Source organism: Hemiscyllium ocellatum, chromosome 7 (genome assembly GCF_020745735.1).
Source record: "Hemiscyllium ocellatum isolate sHemOce1 chromosome 7, sHemOce1.pat.X.cur, whole genome shotgun sequence".
NCBI classification, from domain to species: Eukaryota; Metazoa; Chordata; class Chondrichthyes; order Orectolobiformes; family Hemiscylliidae; genus Hemiscyllium; species Hemiscyllium ocellatum.
The window spans coordinates 94,397,959-94,417,018 of record NC_083407.1 but is presented as its reverse complement, the minus strand read 5'-3'; the positions used below and the strand labels follow the sequence as shown (position 1 = coordinate 94,417,018).

The 19,060-nt window shown below is 44.5% G+C and overlaps 1 protein-coding gene across 1 annotated transcript; it reads left to right on the top strand.

The window, feature by feature from the left end:
• The first annotated feature begins 17,520 nt into the window (after nt 1-17,520).
• On the top strand, nt 17,521-18,718 carry LOC132817648 (leucine-rich repeat-containing protein 3B-like). Its single transcript, XM_060828147.1, has one exon. It carries the CDS (start codon nt 17,521-17,523, stop codon nt 18,589-18,591), a length of 1,071 nt encoding a protein of 356 aa, XP_060684130.1. The 3' UTR covers nt 18,592-18,718.
• The last annotated feature ends 342 nt before the right edge of the window (nt 18,719-19,060 follow it).

Below are 19,060 nucleotides of genomic sequence, written 5' to 3'. Positions count from 1 at the left end.
TTCTAAGGCTGGTCAGAGTCATAGAGATGTACAGCACAGAAACTGACACTTCAGTCCAACTCGCCCATGCCAACCAGATATCCTAACCTAATCCAGTCCCATTTGCCAGCACTTGGCCCATATCTCTCTAAACCCTTCCTATTCATATACCCATTCAGATGCCTTTTAAATGCTGCAATTGTACCAGCCTCCTTCACTTCCTTTGGCAGTTCATTCACCACCCTCTGCATGAAAAGGTTACCCCTTAGGTCTCTTTTAAATCTTTCCCCTCTCGCCCTAAACCAATGCCCTCTATTCTGGACTCTCACACCCCAGGAAAAAGACTTTGTCTATTTATCCTATCCATGCTTGTCATGATTTTATGAACCTCGGTGTGGACCTGACGAGGGAGTTGCGGAGGGAGTGGTCTTTCTGGAAAGCTGATAGGGGAGGGGAGGGAAATATATCCTTGGTGGTGGGGTCTGTTTGGAGGTGGCGAAAATGACGAAGGATGATACAATGTATCTGGAGGTTGGTGGGGTGGTAGGTAAGGACCAGTGGGGTTCTGTCCTGGTGGTGATTGGAGGGGCGGGGTTCAAGGGCGGAGGAGCAGGAAGTGGAGGAGATGTGGTGGAAAGCATCATCAACCACATCTGAGGGGAAATTGCAGTCTTTGAAGAAGGAGGCCATCTGGGTTGTTCGGTATTAGAATTGGTCCTCCGGGGAGCAGATGCGGTGGAGACGAAGGAATTGGGAATATGGGATGGTGTTTTTACAGGGGGCAGGGTGGGAGGAGGTGTAATCTAGATAGCTGTGGGAGTCGGTCAGTTTATAGTAAATGTCCGTGTTGAGTCGGTCACCCGAGATAGAAATGGAGAGGTCTAGGAAGGGGAGGGAGGAATCTGAGACGGTCCAGGTAAATTTGAGGTCGGGGTGTAAGGTGTTAGTAAAGTGGATGAACTCCCATCCCCTATCAGCGTTCCAGAAAGACCACTCCCTCCGCGACTCCCTCGTCAGGTCCACACCCCTCACCAACCCAACCTCCACTCCTGGCACCTTCCCCTGCAACTGCAAGAAATGCAAAACTTGTGCCCACACCTCCCCCCTCACTTCTCTCCAAGGCCCCAAGGGATCCTTCCATATCCATCACAAATTCACCTGCACCTCCACACACATCATTTACTGCATCCACTGCACCTGATGTGGCCTCCTATACATTGGGGAAACAGGCCACCTACTTGCGGAATGTTTCAGAGAACACCTCTGGGACACCCGCACCAACCAACCCAACCGCCCCGTGGCAGAACACTTTAACTCCCCCTCCCACTCCACCAAGGACATGCAGGTCCTTGCCCTCCTCCATCGCCAGCCCATGGCAACACGCGCATGGAGGAAGAGCGCCTCATCTTCCGCCTAGGAATCCTCCAATCACAAGGGATGAATGCAGATTTCTCTAGCTTCCTCATTTCCCCTCCCCCCACCTTATCTCAGTCCCAACCCTCGGACTCAGCACCGCCTTCTTGATCTGCAATCTTCTTCCTGACCTCTCCGCTCCCACCCCACTCCGGCCTATCACCCTCACCTTAACCTCCTTCCACCTATCTCATTTCCAACGTCCATCCTCCCTACCTTTTATCTTAGCCTGCTTGGCACACCTTCCTCATTCCTGAAGAAAGGCTTATGCCCAAAACGTCGATTCTCCTGCTCTTTGGATGCTGCCTGACCTACTGCGCTTTTCCAGCAACATATTTTTCAGCTCCCAATCCAACAAGTCTACCTTAACCCTCCAAAGAGTAACCCACCCAGACCCATTCCCCTATTACTCTACATTTACCACAAACTAATGCACCTAACCTACACATCCCTGAACACTATGGGCAATTTAGCACGGTCAATTTACCTAAAAAGGTAAAAAGAGCTTGCACATCTTTGGCGACACGGGGAGAATGTACAAGCTCCACACAGTCGCCTGAGGCAGGAATTGAACCCGGGTCCCTGGCACTGTGAGGCAACAGTGCCAACAACTGAGCCACCATGACCGCCCCCACCCCTCCGAAAATGCAGCACCTCATATTTATCTAAATTAAACTCCATCTGCCACTCCACAGCCCACTGGCCCATCTGATCAAGATCCCGTTGTAATCTGAGGTAACTGTTTTTGCTGTCCACCACACCTCCAATTTTGGTGTCATCTGCAAACTTACTAACCACACCACCTATGTTCACATCCAAATCATTTATATAAATGAATAAAAGTGAACCCAGCACGAATCTTTGTGGCACTCCACTGCTCACAGGCCTCCAATCTGAAAAACAACCCTTCATCTTCAAAGTTTTCCAGAATAGGAGACAGATTCATACACTTTGCCCAGTGCCCAAGCTGGATGCTCCCCTCTCTGAGTGGGTTCCTCCATAGTGGACAGGAAGGTGGGAAATTGGGCGGATCCAGCTCAGGACCATTATCGACTGCTGGCCTTCCACAGCCAATCCCCTGTTGTTCGGTTGAGAAAGCTTTCCTCAGTCTTCAGTTGAAGATTGTCCTGTGATGTCATTTCCCCTGTTCCATTGGGATTTGAGCAAGATGACAATTGGTGGTCAATAGGCAGTCAGATAACATGTGAGTGACGGGCACAGAGGCCTCTTACTGATTTAGTCCCACAGCCTTTAATCAGTCATCCTGACACAGTGGCTTTCACTCAGTAGCAGGAGCTGCCTGAGTTTTTAATGCTTGAGAAATTTTAGCTTAAAGTGTTCATGTAAACAATTCCTCACAGAATCGACCTGAATCCGAACCCACACAGTTGACTGAAGATTTTAATCTGAATTGAAGTCAATTTCAAGGAAAGTTACCATTAATTGTTAAACCACCTCACCTACCCCCCCCACCCCGACTCGTAACCCACCCTCCCCACCTTCTACACCTTTAAATAGCTCAATGGGTTAAGTCTCAGTTGGCTGAAGTGGGGAAATACTGGCAGTGTATATGTGTGCCCCAGTGTTCTTGAATCAGAGAGGGTTCTCATTCTCTGGACCGCTGTTCAATAATTCTTTGCTGGAGAGTGTGCTGAGGTAATGACTTTGGGTGAAGTCAGGAGTGCACCTTCACTGTGACAGCCTTTTACCACTGGGGTCAAATTGGAGAGACAATGAGTCTTTTCATGTCTGCCATTCTTGGCATGCTTACATTAGCCAACCAGAATCTTGACCGCCTACACTTGAAAGTGGGAATTCTGGGAGAAAGAAGTGGGTAGCTGTTCTCCGTGATGCTGCTTGACCTGCTGCACTTTTCCAGCAACACATTTTCAGCTCTGATCTCCAGCATCTGCAGACCTCACTTTCTCCATGGTAGGTAGGGTAAAGGGGTTGTGGGGAAAATAGTGGGTTTGGTTAAAACAAAATCGTTTGTACATTTTGAAGAATTTGATACTTTCCCAGTGTTCTTAGCGCATGCACTCAAGCGTCATGGACCTCTGGTGCTCCCTGTGCTCTGACCCGCACCTGCAGAGAAACATATCAACATTAAGCCAATCTGACCTCCCTGTTTGGCATTGCTGGCAACCTTGACAGTCTCCTGGGCAAAGTGATGTGTTAATGCCAACTGTGAGGCAACTTTTTTGTTTGCTAGGTGTTCTTCCATTTGAGGAGGGATTGAGATCCCTTAAACCCATTTCATTTCGCACCTTCAAACACCACTGGAGTAAGGTGTAACTTTGTTAAAATTCCTATCTGATTTGGCATTCATTCAAATGTGAGTTGAAAATAGCCTCAGACTGAATGATTTCTCAAGCCAAAGAGGCAAATGATTAAGGTATTAATCATACTGTGGAAGTAAGTGATATATGTGCTGCTGTCAAACCCTCAGTGTATGGAGTTGAAATTTACGATGACATCCAGCCTGTTTGGGTTCTATCAGACTGATTTTGACAGCTTTCCCTACATGAGGAGCAATCGAGCTGATAATTGGCTACTATGGTGTTTGGTGTCCTTCATAAGAAATTCATTGTAACCATTGACTTTGAGAGAAGTGTAGAAAGATATTTACTCTCCATGGGTTATGTGTTCCTTTGTGTAAGACTAGAGATGTGTTTGTCTTCCACTGTAAGGTTAAACCTCCTATGAAGGTATTCGGTTTTTGCAACACAGCTTGCCAGAGAGGTATTCGTTGGTGGCTACAGAAATAAAAACAAGATGAGGAGCCAGTAATAATCCTTCAATCTGTACATCAGCAGCTACTGGGTCATGCCAACACATCAAAATGTATCAATGTAACCATTCAATATATGTGTTGAAAGGTACAATCAACGTTGACAGCAGTATAAACACATCCATCACCATTTTAAGCAAGAAAACCCAAACAATTGTTTAACACAGAGTGAATGCAAAGAATTCAATAAGCGTACTAGCTTTTCTCCCTGAAAACACAAATGAGAGGTCAACATCTTGGAGCACCTGACAGGAGGTCCAGTGGAAGCTGCACAATTTCAGTACACCACACGGGTGAAGATTGGGAGAGATGTGATCATGAAGGAAAGTAGAAAAATACATATGTAACAAATTGTCATTGAAGGGAGAGCCACCCTTTCGGCCAGTGTGCAACTACAGGATTGTGACTGTGAACTTGACTGAGATTATTGAAAAGAAAGAGTTTAGACACTATCAGGGCTACTGAGATTGGAAAGGTGCACATGGGTAATGTTGTGTGGTCTGTGCATTGTGCCACGCATTATGCAATCATGCATATGCAATCATAGATTCTCAAAACAGTTACAAAATCAAAGGAGGCCATATGGACCATCATGTCCATACTTAGTCTCTGCAAGTGCAACTCAGCTTTTCCCACTGTCAGACCTCTTCCCACTCACCCGCAAAATTCTTTCTCTTCAGATATTTGTTTAATTCCCTTTTGAACACCAGAAGCAAAACTACCTCCACTATCCTCTCAGATCTGAACCATTCATTCCTAAAGGAGCTTTTCCTCATGTTGCCATTGATTCTCTTGACATTCACCTTTAATCTATGACCTCTGGAACTCAACCTTTTCACCAATGAGAACAGGTTTTCTCTGAAACCTCTCCTAGACCCTTAATGATTTTGAATACTGCCACCAAACCTCCTCTGAACTTTCCCTTCTCCAAGAACAACAGTCTCAGACTCTCCACAGAACTGAAATTCCTCATCCCTGGAACTATTCTCATTAATCTTTCCTGTATTCTGCCTAATGCCCACACTCCATTTTGAGTGAGTGATGCCCAATTGAAGCCAGGCCGGTGTTTTATGAAGGTTCCGTCAGGTGGACAAAAGTAGATGACAAATTTTGAAACTCGAGTAAATCCGACAAAGCATCAAAGTTTTCTTATAAGCCTTGTTCCCATTCGCAATTTAATCAGTCACTGGTGCAGACCCATGAGTGAATACACACAGGATGAGTGTTGAAGGATCAAATAATAGAGGGAATAGTTTGTCAATTCAGTTCTTACTGAATTTTAAAGGGATACTCTTGGGGTTTCTTTTAGTTCCAATGGAGACTGGTATAATACCAGGTCACTAAAAGAATGATTCCTCCTTTACCCACACAATGAAACTGAACCAAAAGTCCAAACTGCAATCAGCCATAATCATCTGAAACTAAAATGGAGACTTCTGATATGTAGCCAATCTCATATGCATATTTCACTGTGTTTGGAGAAGATTTGGGATGAAATCTGTAATCACAGCCAGTTTAACCTATCTGGACCATAGCTACAGCAAGCACAACAAGGAGAAACTTAATAACTGCTGGATTTTCACTGTATTATGTCCACACAGACAAGTCACCTCTCGAGAAAATGCCCAGTGGTGGACATGTGTACAAGACTAGCCAGCTCATTGGTCATTGTCTTAGAAGCAGATCCATGCCAATATGTAGGAACACACAAGTGATTCTAAGTGCTGCCTCAGATGCAGGGAAGGTAGACAACAGAAAATGAGGTGCCTACTATTGACACAGATGCATCATGGTTTCTCACAGATATTCCCAAAACTTGCTGCAAAATGGCTTGTTGTGTACACATTCACCAATAATATAAAGTTGTCACAGCACTTAAGGGGTGAATCTTCTAAATATATGGGCTGGAATTAACAGGAGAAGCACACTCTTGGCAAGTGGATTTAAATAAACATTGCCCTACACTATTTATCTCAAATATCTCTGCAGCTTATGTTGAACTGATAGTAGCTCAGCAAGGACAACACAATATTTGGCACCTTAGGGAATGGCGGGACCATTAAGTTACAATGTAACCAGTTAGATTTTAGGATTGAGAAAGAAATAGACAAATGATGGAAAAGTAAATATGATGAATTAGAATTAAATCAGGTATCGAAAGAGAAATTAAGGAAGTTTAACATGTTACATTTTTAAAAGATACAGCAGCAATTCACTACATGGAGGAATAAGATTATATGTTTTAATGATTTCCTCTCTGAGCCAGACAGCTTTATTTGCAATTGTTAACAATTATCATTCTGGTGAAAGGATTATGTGCGCTCTTAATCATTAAACAGCTTTCTGTGGCTAGTTTGACGCATGCACTGGAATCCAGTACTCGATGAGCAGACGTTTCCTCCCCAGTTAAGTCTTGGAAAGACTGCAATCATTGCTATCGGTACAAGTCCCGAACTCTGTTTGTGAACTGCTGACTCCATCCCAACCGTCTGAGGTGAAATCAGGCTGTTTTCAATTGTGGTGCCACATTTGATTGTGAGATGAGCTTCCCATTTCATACTTCACACCATCATTAAGACCATCTATTTCCATCTCTTGATATTGCTCAACTTCACGTCTTATCGGCTTGTTTACTGCTGAAATTTTCATCCATGCCTTCATTACCTCTACACTGCACAGTTACAACAAATTCCTGGCTGGTCTCTCAACTTCACTCTCTGTAAATGTGAGGACATCTTAAACTCTGCTTCCCATGTCTTATGCTGCAGCAAGCCTCATTGTCCTATTGTGCCCATGCTCTTTGCTCTGGTGAAACAACATCATATCCTTAAAGTTTTCACCCTTGCTTTCAAATTTGTCCATGCCCTGTTATCTTCTCCAATTCCATAACCTTCTAAGATATCTGCACTTTTTTTGTAATTGCCTCTCGCAATAATCAAAATTGCCCCATCACAAGTATGTGTCTTCAGCTGCCTGAACCCCAAACTCTCAAGTTTCAGCCTCTACACCTCTCCATCTCTCTCTTGTCCTTTAAAATAGTTTCATAAACACACCTCTTGGACCAGGTTAAAAATCACACAACACCAGGTTATAGTCCAACAGGTTTAATTGGAAGCACTAGCTTTCGGAGCACCACTCCTTCATCAGGTGGTTGTGGAAGGCACAATTGTAAGACACAGAATTTAGAGCAAAAGTTTACAATGTGATGTAACTGAAATTATACATTGAAAAATATCTTGATTATTTGTTAAGTCTCTCATCCGTTAGAATGACCATGATAGTTTCGTTTCTTTCCTATGTAAATCACAAAATGTTTTTTTTAAAGTTACATTCTCAGGTTAACTGTAACAATTGGTGTCAGGCCAGATTCCAACTCTTGGCCCAGGTTTTTGATCATCCTACCTAAGATCTCCTTACGTCACTCAGCTGCTATTGTTTGTTTTACAATTGTCCTGTGAAGTGCCTTGGAATGCTTTGTTGTAGTAATAGTGATATGTAAGTATGAGCTGTTATTGTGACTGGGCGTTAAACAAATCTAACAAGTTCTTAAAAAGAATAGGGTAGCTAAGGGAGATTGTGATGTTGTATGAGGCAAATGATGATTAACCAATGTTTGGAGAATCACAGCTCAGATATCCCACAAGTCCCTGAACTTGCAGCTGATATGCATTCAGATAATGGTTTGTGTCATCAATGCTCTGCTATTTTTCCACTAGGATCGGACCCAATGTGTTCTTTTGAGTTTATTACTACAGCCCGTCAGACAATAAGGCTGCAACTTTGTTTAGTGAGTCACTGAACTTTGACCCCACATTTACTGAGCAACAAACACTGGTTGCCGTAGCAATGGCTGCTTTCTGTGTGCAGCTTTTGTAAAAGTGAGAAACAAACTGCGAAATCCAACATTTGAAGGGGGTAGAGTGGTTTTATTGGTGGTGCTGGCAATATGCCGCGTTGTTTCCCATTATGCTGCAAAAGATATACTCACCAGCATCCTGCTGGACTTTTGTCTTCAACGTGGCATCAGTCACGGACTCCATCAGCAAGCATTTCCATTTGGGAAATGGAGATTGCGCCTTTTTCTTTGGGGAGTGCCAACTCAAAGCTGTCAGTTGTTAGGGCAGCCTGCTGTGTACTTGGCCGGTGCTGAATGACTCGATGAGTTCGGCTTTCACATCAATGGCCAAGAATGAAATGGATTCCTTCCCTATTGTTCTAATCAAGGAGATTACAGACTGGGCCTTTGGTTATCATCAACTATGAAGGACTGTTCCAAAGTTTCAATATCATGGGTCGGTGGACTTACAATACTGGCAGGAAACATGTTCCACAAAGCTATTTTTCAGCCTTTTCCTTTTCAGATGGAATTCTGTGTGCAATCTGAGACACAGAAACGGACCCACTGGCCCATGCTGATGTTTCTGCACCACACAAATCTCCACGAATAAATTATCAGCATAGCCTTCCAATCTATTCTAGCTTCCCTTGATTATGCCTTTCTTATTTGCCTCAACTAATCCTTGTAGGTAGCATCAAATTCTCATTAACATCCTTCAGGGAAGGACATCTTCCATGTGAATCCAGACCCACAGCAATGTGGCTGGGTCTCAACTGCCCTCTGAAATGACCTAGCAACCCACCAATCACTACAAAATCACACCAAACAAATTGAAATCACACAGAGTGCCCAGCATTTCCACAGGCACCGGAAAAGACAATGGCAGAAACAATGGCAGATTCCTGAAGAAGGGCTTATGCCCGAAACGTCGAATCTCCTGCTCCTTGGATGCTGCCTGACCTGCTGCGCTTTTCCAGCAACACATTTTCAGCAATGGCAGAAACAGCCCTGTTGACCCTGCAAGTTCCTCCTCACTAACATCTGGGGGCTCATGTCAAACTTGGAACAGCAGTCTCACAGACCAGTCAAGCAACAGCCTGGGCAAGGAAGCTTCCTATTGATTACCACGTACCATCCACCCTCAGTGTCTGTATTGAGCTATAGTTCAAGGAAGCTCTGGGGATGGGAAGGGCATCTGGGTGAGGGATTTCGATGTCCACGGCCAAGAGTGGCTTGGCAGCAGCACTACTGATCAAGCTGGTTAGGTCCTAAAACCCATAGCAGCTAGACTGGGTCTGCAGCAGGTGGTGATGGAAATACATATTTCACCTCATTTTTACCAATCTGCCGGCTGCAGATGCATCTGTCCATGACAGTATGGACAGTTCTGGAGATGAAGTCCCACCTTCATATTGATAATACCATACATTATATTGTGCAGCACTATCACCGTGCTAAATGGGACAGAATTCAAACAGATTTAGCAACTCAAGACTGGGCATCCATAAAGTACTATGGGCCATCAACAGCAGCAGAGTTGTACTCCAACATGATCTGCAACCTAATGGCCCATCATATCCCCCACTCAGCCATTACCATCAAGCCAGGAGATCAATGCTGATTCAATGGGGAATGCAAGAGGGTATGACAGGAGTAGCGCTAGGCATTCCTTACGATGTGGTGTCAACCTGGTGAAGCTACCAAATAGCCCAGTTGCATTTGAAACAACATAAGCAGCATGTGATAGACAGGGCTAAGTGACCCCACTAATAATGGATCAGATCTAAGTTCTACAGTCCTGCCACATCCAGTCACGAATGGTAGTTGACCATTTAACAACTGGAGGAGAAGGATCCATTAATATCCCCATCCTCAATGATGGAAAAGCCCAGCACATCAGTGCAAAAGATAAGGCTGAAGCATTCTTCATTCAGAACTGCCAAGTGGAAGATCCACCTCGGCCTCCTCCAGTAGTCCCCAGCATTACAGATACCAGTTTTCAGCAAATTTGATTCACTCCACGTGATATGAAGAAACATTTGAAGGCACTGGATACTACAAAGGCTATGGGCTCTGACAACATTCTGGTAATAGTACTGAAGACTTGTGCTCCAGAACTTGCTGCTCTCCTAGCCAAGCTCTTCCACTACAGCTACCTCTACCAGATAGTGTGGAAAATTGCAGACATGTGGCCTGTACACAAAAAGCAGGACAAATCCAACCTGGCCAGTTATTGCTCCATCAGCCTACTCTCGATCATCTGTAAAATGATGGAAGATGTCAGTAACAGTACTATCAAGGCAGCATCTGCTCAGCAATAACCTGCTCAGTGATGCTCAGTTTGGGTTCCACCAGGGACACTCAGGTCCTGACCTCATTACAATCTTGGTTCAAACATGGACAAAACAGCGGAATTCCAGAGGTAGGGTGAGAGTGACAGCCCTTGACATCAAGGCTGCATTCAACTCAGTGTGGCACCAAAGAAGCCCCAGCAAAATTGGAGTCACTAATCACCTTCCTTCAATCATGAAATAGGGATGTTCGCCGATGATTGCAGAGTGTTCAGCACCATTCATGACTCCACAGATACTGAAGCAGTCCACGTTCAAGTGCAACAAGATCTGGACTTTGGCTGACAAGTGGCCTGTAAGGTATATACCACACAAATGTCAGGCAATGACCATCTCCAATAAGAGGCAATCACAACACCACCCTTGACATTCAATGCTGTTAACCTCATTGAATCCACACTTTATCAACATCATGGGGATTACTCAATTGTACTCACCATGCAGATATAGTGGCTACAACAGCAAGTCGGAGGCGAGGAATACTTGGCGAGCGGCTCGTCTCTGACTCCCCAAAGCCTGTCCATCATCAGCAAGGCAAAACGTCAGGAGTGTGATGAAATACGTCCCACTTGCCTGGATGGGTGCAGCTTCAACATGCAGCTGTAGATTATGTTTGGATGCAATTGTGCTGCTGCTGATGATGACCAATAGCACGTTACAAAATCTATCCCATTTGTTATGGTAGTGCATGCAATATAATGGAAGATTTTCTCAATGTCAAAATGGGACATATTCCCCACAATGACTGTGCTGTGGTCACTCCCACTAATGCAGTCATGGGCAGATGTATCTGTGGTTGACAGTTCAGTGAGGATGAGGTCCAGTCCTCTATTAGTTCCCTTACTGCCTGCTGCAGAGTTGACCAGCTCAATCAATAATGGTGCTGCCAACACACACTTGGTGATGACCATTGAAGTTCCCCTCCCAAAGTGCATTTTGCAACTTTGACTTCTTCAATGCTTCCTCCAATTGTGTTCAACTTGAAGGCGTGCTGATTCATCATGGTGATAGCAGCATGTGCTAATTGGCAGCATATTTCCTTTCTCATTTTCTATGCTGATGCCGTAAGATGTGTGTAGTCTGGAGTCAATGTTAAGGATTCCCAAGGAAACTCCCTCACAACTATATAGCACTGTGCTACCACCTCTGGTGTTGGCAGTGTCTGGAACATTGTCTGTAAGGTATGATTCTGAGAGTATGACTATTTAAGGGTGTTGCTTGATTAGTCTATGAGACAGCTCTATCAATTTTGGCACCAGCACTCAGATGTTAATAAGGAAGGCTTTACAGAATGAACAAGGCTCAGTTTGCATTGTCATGAACATTGAATGGGGAATGATCCAGCTGCTTACATTCTCTTTTGGAGAATTCTTTAGTTTGACACAACTGAGTGGCCATTACAGAGGGCCACCATTGTCAGGCCTATAGCACTGGTCTGGAGTTGCTAGATCTGACTGAAGTCCAACGCATTTAGCATGGTCACAGTGCTAATGGTGATGTCTTCAATGTGTACATGGGACATCAACTCCATAAGGGCTGCTGTGGGTCTGGAGTCACCCATAGGTTGGATCAGGTAAGGAAAAAACTATTTCTTTCCCTCAAGGAAGGGCATTAGTGAACTTGGTGGCTTTTTAAATAATGATCGACATAATTAGATTTTTAATTCCAGATTTTGAGTTTTGAATTCAAATTCCATTACTTATCCTTTGTTGAATTTGAGCCCAGATTCCTAGAACGTTACCTGGATCTCTGGTTACTAAGCCAGTGACAATACCCACACACCATTGTCTCCCCACAGATTCAACTAAACAAAGCTTAAAACTCACAACACCAGGTTATAGTCCAACAGGTTTATTTGGAAGCACTAACTTTTGGAGCGCTGCACCTTCATCAGGTGGCTGTGGAGCAGGAACATAAGACACAGAATTTATAACAAAAGATTACAGTGTCATGCAACTGAAACGATATGTTGAACAAACTTAGATTCCTGTTAAGTCTTTCATCTTTTAGAATGTGGAGGTGCAGCTGTTGGATGCAGAGGTTGATCGCCAAGTTTGGTACCCATGAGCATGGCCTCATCCAGAACCTTGGGTTCAGGTCACACTGCAGGTGACCCAACTACACTATACACTCTCTCACACACCCATACACACACAAGTATACATAAACACACACTTACGTACTCACACACTAATGCAGACCCTCTCTCATACACATGCTCTCTCTCATACTCCCCTCACACTCATACCCACACGCACACCATCTCACAGGCTTATACGCCGTCACACTCATGCACACATGCAAACATTCACTCTCGCATGTGCACTCACTCACACACTCACATGCACAGCTTCACATTCTCTCTCTCTCTCACACACACACGTGCACGTGCACAGACAGATAAGTCTATGGGGTGAATTTGCATTGCAGAACTGTAATTTTAAAGTCATAGAGCCATAGAGATATACAGTATGGAAACAGACCCTTCGGTTCAACCTGTCCATTCCGACCAGATATCCCAACCCAATTGCAGACTCATACTATTTTTCTCAAAAAGTATACAATCTGCAGGCAGTCAATGCAGACAGTCAATCCATACAACATTTCAAAAATTCCTACTTTGGAAATGGAACCAGTCTGACTCAAGATTGGGATACAGACAGACTCTAACCTCACACCTTTAATGCATTGTCTGAGCTGAGATGTCACCTTTTTTTTATAAAACCTTCGGTTATCTTGAGAATGTGACTTAAAAGAAGTTCTAGGATTTACATAGTAATGAACCGAAACCTGCAACCCATTCTAAAAGATGAAAGACTTAATACCAATCTAGGTTTGTTCAATATATTGTTTCAGTTGCATGACATGGTAATCTTTTGCTATAAGCTCTGTGTCTTATGATCCTGCTCCACAGCTACCTGATGAAGGAGCAGCGCTCCAAAAGTTAGCATTTCCAATTAAACCTTTTGGACTATAACTTGGTGTTGTGTGATTTTTTTTAACTAGTCCATCCCAATCCAACACTGGCACCTCCAAATCATAAACAAAGCTGGTTAGCAGGAAAGTTAATCCCATGTGAAGCATTTTCTATTTGAAATACCCCTGATCTATTTTCTAAAAGCTTGGTCCAGTGTTTGATTACTTCATCCTAGGAATTCTGAAGAGAAACAGCCTGCAATGTTACAGGTTGAATTATGTATTTATTAGCTCTGGACAATGTAACCAAAGGAACTCACTATTTAATTCCCATGGCTCTGGGCAACCCGTGTACAGCCTGGTACAACTGCTAGAACAGAAATTATGTTTATAAAGCCCAAACGATGACATGCCTCATTTCTAAATCAAATAATCTTGGGCTCAAGAATCTCTGCTGCCCTCCTCCTTTTACTTTGAGCTGTCTGATTACATCCTTTCTCCACTGGCTTCTGACTGTTACATCATATCATCAAGCAACACATTTCAGTCATGAAGGTATATTTATATCTTCAGTACATGATGGTAAATTAATGGAGTAGCTTAGCCATTCATTGCAGAATCAGCCTGATTGTCATGCCAATGGCATCAACTGAGTGAGAACTGGGCAAGTTCCATACTGAATGTATGATTCACTCGACCAGATTATTTGCCTGAAAAAAATTACAGTTTGCATTTATATAGCACCTCTTATGACCTCAGGACATCCCAAAGTGCTTTGCGACCAATTCAAGGTTCCGTCACTGCTGCAAGGTGATGCAGCAGCTCACTGGAGTTGAGCAAGATCCCACCAATTATTAGCCAGAGGATCAGTTTTTGTGATGTTGATTCACAGCTGAGTACTGACCAGATTGTGGGAGATAGCTCTCATGCCTGTCTTTCAAATATTGCTTTTCTGTTCATCTGAAAGAGCTGTCGGGATGTCAGAGCAATGCATCTTAGCGCCTTGAAGTCAGTCGTCCTCTCTTACTGACTTTCGATATTGACATATTCTTTATTCTCTCTCTTCCAGATCTGCTTCTTCCTCACTCATGTGTCGGTCACAATTTCCTCAGTTCCTGCTGGCTGACCAATTCTGTCAGTGGTTGTGACCAAGTTGCTAGCTGTGGCGTTGTAATGAACAAATAGTGGTCTTTTTGACTGACTGGCATGTACTGGTAACAAACTGCAGCATCTTAACAGTGTTCTACAATCATAAATCCACCCTGTCACAATCTTGAAAGTCCCGTTTAAACCGTTTGAGTAAAGGAAAGGCATTGACTTTGCCTGCCTTTTCAAGTGGACGGCACAGTGGCACAGTGGTTAGCACTGCTGCCTCACAGCGCCTGAGACCCGGGTTCAATTCCCGACTCAGGCGACTGACTGTGTGGATTTTGCACGTTCTCCCTGTGTCTGCGTGGGTTTCCTCCCACAGTCACAAAGATGTGCGGGTCAGGTGAATTGGCCAAGCTAAATTGCCCGTAGTGTTAGGTAAGGGGTAAATGTCGGGGTATGGGTGGGTTGTGCTTCGGCGGGTCGGTGTGGACTTGTTGGGCCGAAGGGCCTGTTTCCACACTGTAAGTAATCTAAAAAAAAAGTGTTCATCCCTGTTTCAAATCCACCAGGAAACTGGTGGTACTGTAGGCAGTGCAGAAGGCTTTCTAACAATACAAAGAGATCTGGATCATATGGGTCAATGAGAAATGGCAGATAGAGTTCAATCTGGATAAATATGAGGTATTGCATTTTGGTACAACAAACAAGGGTAGAGCTTATACAATTAATGGTTGGGCCTTGTGTGGTGTTGTAGAACAGAGGGACCTGGGGTACTTAATTCTTTGAAGTTTGTGTCACCTATAGACAAACTGGTTAAAAAGGCACTTAGAATGCTTGCCTTCATAGCTCAGTCCTTTGAGAATAGGAGTTGTGAAGTCATGTTGAGGTTATACAGAACACAGGTGAGGCCTCTTCTGGAATACTGCGTCCAGTTCTGGTCACCCAGTTATAGGAAGGATATTATTAATCTGGAGGGGATTCAGAAGAGATTTACTAGGATGTTGCTGGGTATAGAAGGTTTGAGTTATAAAGAAAGACTGGATGGGCTGGGAGTTTTTTCAATGGAGCATAAGAGGTTGAGAGGTGATATGATTGAAGGATATAAAATAATGAGAGGTATAGATAGAGTTAATGGGAATTAGCTTTTCCCTAGGATGGGGGATTTCAAGACGAGCGGGCACATTTTTAGGGCGAGAGGAGAGAGACTTTAAAAAAAACTTAAGAGGGCCAATTGTTTTACACAGAGGGTGGTTCACATGTGGAGTGAACTTCCTGAGGAAGTGGTGAATGTGGGCACAATTACAATGTTTAAGACATTGAGCTAATAATATAAGCAGGAAAGGTTTGGAGGGATATGGACCAGGAGCAGGCAGGTGGGACTAGTTGAGCTGGGGACTATGGTCTGCATGGACTGGGTGGGCGGTAGGGTCTGTTTCCGTGCTGTATGACTGTGAATGTTTCCCCTCCTTCCCTCTGTAATTGCTTCCATTCCTCTCTGCGCCATATCTGCCGCTTTTTTTTTTGCATTCCGGCTTCTTTAAAGCAGTCCCCAATTTTGATTCCTTTTTTTTTGCCGTTTGGGCCCTAAACTCTAGATTTCCCTTCCTAATCCTTTCCACTCTCCTCTTCCAAGAAGCTACACTGACCTCCGTTTGATCATCTGTCCTCGTGTCAAACATTTCTTGATAAAAGCACATTGGGAAGTTTTATTGCATTAAAGGCGCTAAATAAATGCAACTTGACGTTAGTCTTTAATCTTGCAGTCACGCATTTTTTTTCTTTATCAGTTCATACAATCAAGTCAAAAGCGGTGTTGACAGCAATGTTAATCAGTCTGGTGCACTCCAGATGTAGCTCGGATTTAACGCCGCTCTGATTTTATGTGCAAGGCCCGGTCTCACTGCAAAATTGTTTCAAGTGGAATCTTAAAAGAGGGATATTGCATTCATTTACATACAGTAAGTGCTGCAAGTCTCTCCCTATTCCTTTTTTTTTTGCAGCCTGATAAATATAGTTGGATGCTTTCGTCTCCAGACTATCGAAAACGCCGCATTGTGGAGCTTTTTAATGCTTCCCCTGAATGGACACTGGCACGACTGAACGTTAATCGATTGTGTCCCTCTGCTCCTCTTGCTGTAAGTTGTTCGTCTCATTCTCTCGTCCTCTTGAGCGCGTCTGTCACACGCTGCTGTATTATTTACAGAGATGACTCGCGTTACAGCAAAGGATACCTGTCCCCTACTCCTGCCGACACATCGAAAACCCAACCCACTGTGTACCAGCAGCGCCTGATCTCACACCCGCCCACTTCACACATCTCCAAAAACACACACACACACAGACCATCCCTTGCAAACTCCCTAGTGAGGCTGCAACCTCTCTTGGCTTCCAGTTCCCCTGCTCACCCGGTTCCAGTCTGGAGTGTCTCCCACTCTTACAGCCTGATATTGTCGATGCATGATCTATTCCATACAGCAGCAGACCGACTCCAGGAGAGAGCATCCCGCACAGGTAATGGGGCAGCTGTATTGCAAACACAAAAGGGTTTCGCAGACTTCCTGTTCGGTTGCTTTCCTGCGCTGTAATTCCAGTCAAAACGCGATCAATATCTGCAGATTAAATATTAACCGCTCCATATATATTCTCTGAATGCGCTTTGGAAAGTGCTGGTCACATTAATAGACCTGCTAAGTGATGCTCAGTTATCAAATATCCTTGTGCTTAACTTAGATAGCTAAACCTGTCTAAGCCCCTGAAAGTGCATGTGTCACTGTAGACTGATGTATTATTTTGTGTCACAAGGTTAAAGTGCATCCTTGGGGAGAGAAGCAGTATTTTTGTTTCCTATGGCGGCTCTCGGTTGAGTTTTGCTTATTGGAGTCTCTCTGTACGATATTAGGACTGAATACAGTGAGTAATGACAACTGGTGACAACTGACTGGACTGTGGTTGGAGGTGCCAGTGAAAGCAAATAGATGCTGATCACTTGACGACTGAATTCATTTTGTTCTGCTTAAATCCTCCAGGCTGGCACGCAGGAATAGAAACAGATCCAGTGGATCGCAGGGAGCCAGAGACTGGGCGTTTCCGAGCATTACACTCGGGCCTTCCCCAATTTAGTTTGAAGAAGAGATTCGAGGATGATTCTCCCAGCGGCGCTGCTGCTGGTGTCTCGGTTCAGTGTTGCCCGTTGTACCTCAGAGACCTGGTCCCTGTGTCCCCGAGGCTGTGAGTGCAGAGAGGGCCTCAAGTATGTCAACTGCTCAGCTGCTTCACTGCAACAAGTCCCCCCCAGCTTCCCGACAGATACAGAGCAGCTGGATCTCTCTAAGAATAACCTGACCATTCTCCCAGCCGGCGTCTTCCAATCGCTCTGGAGAATCAATATCCTCCTCATTGGCTCCAGCCGTGTTCAGAGAATCCACGATGGAGCTTTTGCCTCTCTGGAGAACCTCTGGCGACTGGATCTCCGACGAAACAACATCAGGGACCTGAGTGAGGGCTTTTCCATTGGCCTGTCCTTCCTCAATGAGTTGATCCTGTCAGACAACTACTTGGAGAAGTTGAATTCACTCATGTTCCAGTACCTGGACAATGTGCAGAAACTCTACCTGAATAATAACCAGATTTCCCAACTCTCCAGTGGGGCCTTCCGAAGTATGACCAGACTACGGCAGCTCCACCTTCAGAATAACCGGCTGGCTAACCTGAGCAACGGTGTCTTCTTCATGCTGCAGAACCTGGAGGTGTTAAATCTTCAGGGCAATCTGATCAAAGATGTCGACACCGGCGTTTTCACATCGTTGACGAGTCTGACGCTCTTGAACCTGTCCCGAAATGGCTTGGAGCGAATTAAGTTCAAGACCTTCTTGGGTATCCAGACTTGGGGCACCCACATTTTGCTGGCCAAGAATAATTGGACCTGTGATTGTGAGCTGCAGAGGGTTTTTGGTAAACTGCATAATGTCCAGCGCCTGCTGGTGGATGACTATGACAACGTGATCTGCTTGGAACCTCCCGCCCTGAGGGACTTGCCGTTGGCATCTGTTGACACTCAATTGTGCATAGCAGAGACCGTCACGGTGCTGGTTATAACGGTGACAGTCTTCATCACTGTTGTCGCTGCTATTGTAATGGCTGAAAGGAATAGGAAGAAACGAACAGGGAAACACTGGAGTGAAGAAAGTGAAGACTTTGATTCTCAAGATTAATGTACGTCATTAAGCGGACAAGGGTAATGTTAGGTTGCACATATCAGTGGGTCTCAGGGTAGATGAACCTCATGGTGTAGCACTTAGCTAGGAAGGTGCAATCCATTCTCTGGACTGAGTTCAAACTGGATGTGCTGCAGTTGACTTTGATGTCCCCAGATAAATCAACTTGGCTCGTGGTGTATTGTGCAAATGGATTTGTATGGATGTTGTCTGGGGTCAGGCTTGGATTCAGCTGTTCCATAGTCCCAACTCTCACTGTCTATGCTTATACAAGGATGACATGTTGGGCGACTGTTTTGTCAGTGCTGTCTTCGGAAGAGGCAGGCTCGGGGCAAGAAATTGAGGTCAGCCCCATCATAGACAGAAATGACCATCAGCTCCGTAGGAACCCTGATCTGGCACAACAGCAGTGTAAAACATGTTTTCAGTTACATTTTGTAAATTGGTAAAGACAATGCTGGTTGTT

What these genes read in the sequence shown, in the direction of transcription:
- LOC132817648 (XM_060828147.1), top strand. Translation starts at nt 17,521, where the DNA reads ATGATTCTCCCAGCGGCGCTGCTGCTGGTGTCTCGGTTCAGTGTTGCC.